This window comes from Orcinus orca, chromosome X (genome assembly GCF_937001465.1).
Source record: "Orcinus orca chromosome X, mOrcOrc1.1, whole genome shotgun sequence".
Taxonomy (NCBI): Eukaryota; Metazoa; Chordata; class Mammalia; order Artiodactyla; family Delphinidae; genus Orcinus; species Orcinus orca.
This window is the reverse complement of record NC_064580.1, coordinates 65,946,807-65,951,707: the sequence shown is the minus strand read 5'-3', so window position 1 is coordinate 65,951,707 and position 4,901 is coordinate 65,946,807. Positions and strand designations below refer to the sequence as shown.

Genomic DNA, 4,901 nt, shown 5'->3' with positions numbered 1-4,901 from the left:
ACCTAGTTTCTATGGAACTTAAATCATATCTGCAAGTAGGGAAGGAAGGAGAGTCAGTGCCATGAGCAGGAGAACAAGTAAGAAAGTTTGAAGCAGGGTAAATGAATATGGTGGTGTAGAACAATTTTTATATATTCTTCCAGTCTTATCCATGCTTGACTGTTCCTCCAAATTTTGAATTATACCACCAATTACCTCAGACAGAGTCTCAGAAGTCACAGAATGGTACGATTTGCAGGTTTGGACAATGAAATAAGGAAACAGGAATCTACTTGTACAAAATTACGAAGTAAATGGATAGTAACATCACAGACATCTCCTGACTCTCAAAATTTTTTTAATGTCCCCGTGCCATCAGGTTTTTTTGTTTGTTTGTTTTCGGTTTCAAGATTCTTTATTTTGTAAACTATACATAAACAGTAAAAGAGAAAATATATTTTATCTTAAATATTACATAAAATTAACATTAAAGATTTTTCTCTTAGTGTATATAAATCAAATGGAAAGAATCCAACAACTTTATTTCAGTGGATTGTATACTGGGAAACCAGCTGAACCAGTGTTTAAGTGGTGACACCAGTGTGTAACACCCAACAGGTTTTTCCACTTTTATTATGGGCCCAAAACCATAGGTCTGATGATATCCTTAAAAGGGATGGTGTACCAGAAGGGCTACATGATTAATTAACATGCTAACTTAAATACAACAATTAAAGTAATTTTTGTTGCAGTTAAATCTTAAATGGTACTCCACACAATAATCATAAACATGGTAACTATGTAACAGTAGAAAAAAGAAAGAAAGTATTCTATTTTCTTCATTCCAGCAGCAGTACCGGGACTGGTATTAATTTGTGATTAGGTGTGCCTATCTATGGCCTAATGTCCTATGTGGGGATGCATGCTGAAACCTTTCTATTTCTATTTTGCAAGGCACAATACAGTATGTTCTCTAAGTTTTGACACTAGTAACAAAAATGGCATAATTCTTAGATTAAATGCAAATATTTATCTAACATAGGAAATAAAACAAGAATGAAGATTTTTAAGTTTGATATTGAGGCAAATGACAAACTTTTTGTAAAAATATGGTTTAAAAGAATCTTTCCCTTTGTCTTTCTACTTTAAGTTCTGCACCCTAAGTTGCTGGTCAGAAAGATAAAGAAACCTAGAAAGATAAAGAAATCATGCTGGTTAAGATTATCAAACAAATCAACATGAGACTGCTGTCCAAAATAAAATAAAAATTAGAAAGGACAACTATGTTTTTAACTTTCAAAATCCATGGTTTTCCCTTGCTGCCCATTTTGTACGATATCTGGTCACATCCAGAATAACTTCATAACTAAAAACATCATTAAAACTTCATAACTAAAAACATACAAACATGGTGGAGGTCTCCAAGATAGTGACTTTGTTTTTCTCACTTTGTGCTATTCCCTCACTCACCTCTAAATCACTCCAGCTCTGGGAAGAGTCTACTTGGAAACTGCAATTAAGGTCATGCATATTTTAATAAAATCCTTAGAATCCAGGTCACTAGTATGTTATTGTAGATTTAACTTAGAATTTTTCCCAGAAAAATATCATATATGACCTCAAGCACTGGTTGTTTTGTTTGTGGCAGACTCACATAGATCAGTATCTCTTCATAACTTTCTCTTGTCTGGCTAGACTCCATATGTGTTCTCTTTTTCATATAAAAACTCAAAGTAAATGATACTTCTCTAAACATAAAGTTCTATGACTTTAGTTGCAATATTTGAAATAATTATACAAAATATTAAGTGAGTTTTAGAATCATTTTGTTTTGGGGCAAGAAGGTACTCCTCAGTAAGGGATCACTTGGTAAATAAAAGAAACGTAGAATTTGTTGCTCTCAGCTCTCATCCATCAGATGTATCCATCCTGGTCACCACCATCATCATCATCCCCTTCATCCTCATCATCATCTTCAATTTCATCTTCATCGTTCATAATGTCATCTTCATCGTCATCAGCAGCCCATTCACGGAAATCTCCACTTGCAAAATCTCCAGAGATCTCAAAATCAATAGCACAGTCTGCAGCACCGCGCTTCCTGGACCCCACGACTTCCCTTCCGTATCGGTCCACAAACCAGCACTGCCCAGTGCTGCCGTGGCACTGCGTTGGCTTGTAGTAACCATCTGCGTCACACTGGGGGATTTACTGTCCAGGGAGCTTCTTCACCCCGAGTCGCTTCTGAATACTGCCGAGCTCCGTCTGGCAAGGTGTGTCTTGTTGCCTCTGGAAGCAGTAGCACCACTCGTTGTTGGAGATGGAGCTGTCCTTGTACGTGTCACAGGAGCTGAAGAAGGCCTCCGCGCACCACTCGTTCTTGTCCAGGTAAATGCTCCCAAGCTCCGACTGGTCCAGGAGCAGGTGGTAGTTTGTATCAAGTGTTAAACATCAAGCCGAGTGAATCCTTGCAAATTGGCAAAATACTGGTATCAAATCTGCTTCTCTCCGGCCGCAGCGATGCTTTCGTCTTCTTGTTCTGGCCCCCACTCTCATGCAGGGCCTTGAACCAGTCCAGCAGTCTGCTGGCCATCTGCCTGAGCTCCAGGTCACTGCAGGCCCTCTTCATATTCCTGCTTGAGCCCATGGTCGTATCTGAAGGACACAGGCAACATCCTTCGCACTTGACTGAGATCTGTATTCCTAAGATGCATGCCTGGTATTCTAGTTTGCACTGAGAAGAGTAGGTATGTCCATCTGAACCACAGACAGGGCTGGTAGAGACCCCCGAGCACTGCTGGCAGGTGGATGTCGGGGGACCCCTCCACTGCTTATGCCCAACTCCTGCATCTTTCATACTGTGCGTGAGCCTCCGCTGACCAACGCAGACTGCGGTCTGAGAACCTTGAATAATGCACACTTCGTGGCGACTACATTTCAGCCTTAAGCATGGGTCTTTAGTTGGGTCTAGAGCCCCATCGAAGGCCTTCCCTGGACTCCAAGTGCGGAAATAATCATCGTCTCGGGATCGGTTCCACTGTCCGGCCTCCCGGTTGTACTGGGACACCGTGCTGAGCCATTGTTTGTTGTCCAGAAAATTGCCGCCCGCGGCCGCTGCCAGAGCCTGCGCGCACCAGGCGGCTACGCACGCGCACAGCACGACAGGCGCCCGGAGCATCCGCGGCCGCCCCTCGGCTCTGCGCGCCCCTCCGTCCTTCCCTCCCCCATCCATGCTCCCCTTCCCCGGCCATCAGTTTTTAACTGATCTGCTCTAGTAATTCAACCTCTTCACACTCTGTTCCTCATCTACTATAATGGAATAATAATAGTATTTACCCTGCCAAGCTGTTGAAATGAGCTAATTTCTAGAAAACGGTTAGCTAATTCCCTGACCCACTGTAAATGAATGTTAGCCATTATTATTATATTGGATCATCTTCTCCATCTTCCAGGAGGTAATGGCCCACTCACTGCCAGTTGCACAACTGTTATCTCCTTTTATCCAGCCTGTCATCTTGCATACATGTTTTGAGCTTCCAAGTTCTAATTTCTGTTTGGATGTAGACAGGAAGATATTATAGGTGAGATGGAATAGAATAAGAAAAAGCACTTTGGACTAGTACTTCAGAAATCAGTATTCAGGCTAAAAAATAATACAAATAAATGTATATATGCGAAACAGAAACAGACTCACAGATATAGAAAAAAAACTTGTGGTTACCAAAGGGGAGAGAGAAGTGGCAGAGGGCAAATTAGGGGTATGGGATTAAGAGATACAAACTACTATACATAAAATAGATAAATATCCCTGACTTCAGACTATACTACAAAGCTACAGTAATCAAGACAGTATGGTACTGGCACAAAAACAGAAAGATAGATCAATGGAACAGGATAGAAAGCCCAGAGATAAACCCACTCACATATGGTCACCTTATCTTTGATAAAGGAGGCAGGAATGTACAGTGGAGAAAGGACAACCTCTTCAATAAGTGGTGCTGGGAAAACTGGACAGGTACATGTAAAAGTATGAGATTAGATCACTCCCTAACACCATACACAAAAATAAGCTCAAAATGGATTAAAGACCTAAATGTAAGGCCAGAAACTATCAAACTCTTCGAGGAAAACATAGGCAGAACACTCTATGACATAAATCACAGCAAGATCCTTTTTAAGCCACCTCCTAGAGAAATGGAAATAAAAACAAAAATAAGCAAATGGGACCTAATGAAACTTCAAAGCTTTTGCAAAGCAAAGGAAACCATAAACAAAACCAAAAGACAACCCTGAGAATGGGAGAAAATATTTGCAAATGAAGCAACTGACAAAGGATTAATCTCCAAAATTTATAAGCAGCTCATGCAACTCAATAACAAAAAAACAAAAAACCCAATCCAAGAAAGGGCAGAAGACCTAAATAGACATTTCTCCAAAGAAGATATACAGACTGCCAACAAACACATGAAAGAATGCTCAACATCATTAATCATTAGAGAAATGCAAATCAAAACTACAATGAGATATCATCTCACACCAGTCAGAATGGCCATCATCAAAAAATCTAGAAACAATAAATGCTGGAGAGGGTGTGGAGAAAAGGGAACACTCTTGCACTGCCGGTGGAAATGTGAATTGGTTCAGCCACTATGGAGAACAGTATGGCGGTTCCTTTAAAAACTACAAATAGAACTACCATATGACCCAGCAATCCCACTACTGGGCATATACCCTGAGAAAACCAAAATTCAAAGAGTCATGTACCAAAATGTTCATTGCAGCTCTATTTACAATAGCCCAGAGATGGAAACAACCTAAGTGCCCATCATCAGATGAATGGATAAAGAAGATGTGGCACATATATACAATGGAATATTACTCAGCCATGAAAAGAAACGAAATTGAGCTATTTGTAATGAGAT

General features: G+C 40.4%; 1 protein-coding gene across 1 annotated transcript; it reads right to left on the bottom strand.

The window, feature by feature from the left end:
• Positions 1 to 1,455: 1,455 nt before the first annotated feature.
• On the bottom strand, positions 1,456 to 3,157 carry LOC101284651 (testican-3-like). The gene is given in 2 exon segments (XM_033418128.2): positions 1,456 to 2,422; positions 2,424 to 3,157. Coding segments are annotated over 2 exon segments (969 nt in total). The 3' UTR covers positions 1,456 to 2,187.
• Between the last annotated feature and the right edge of the window lie 1,744 nt (positions 3,158 to 4,901).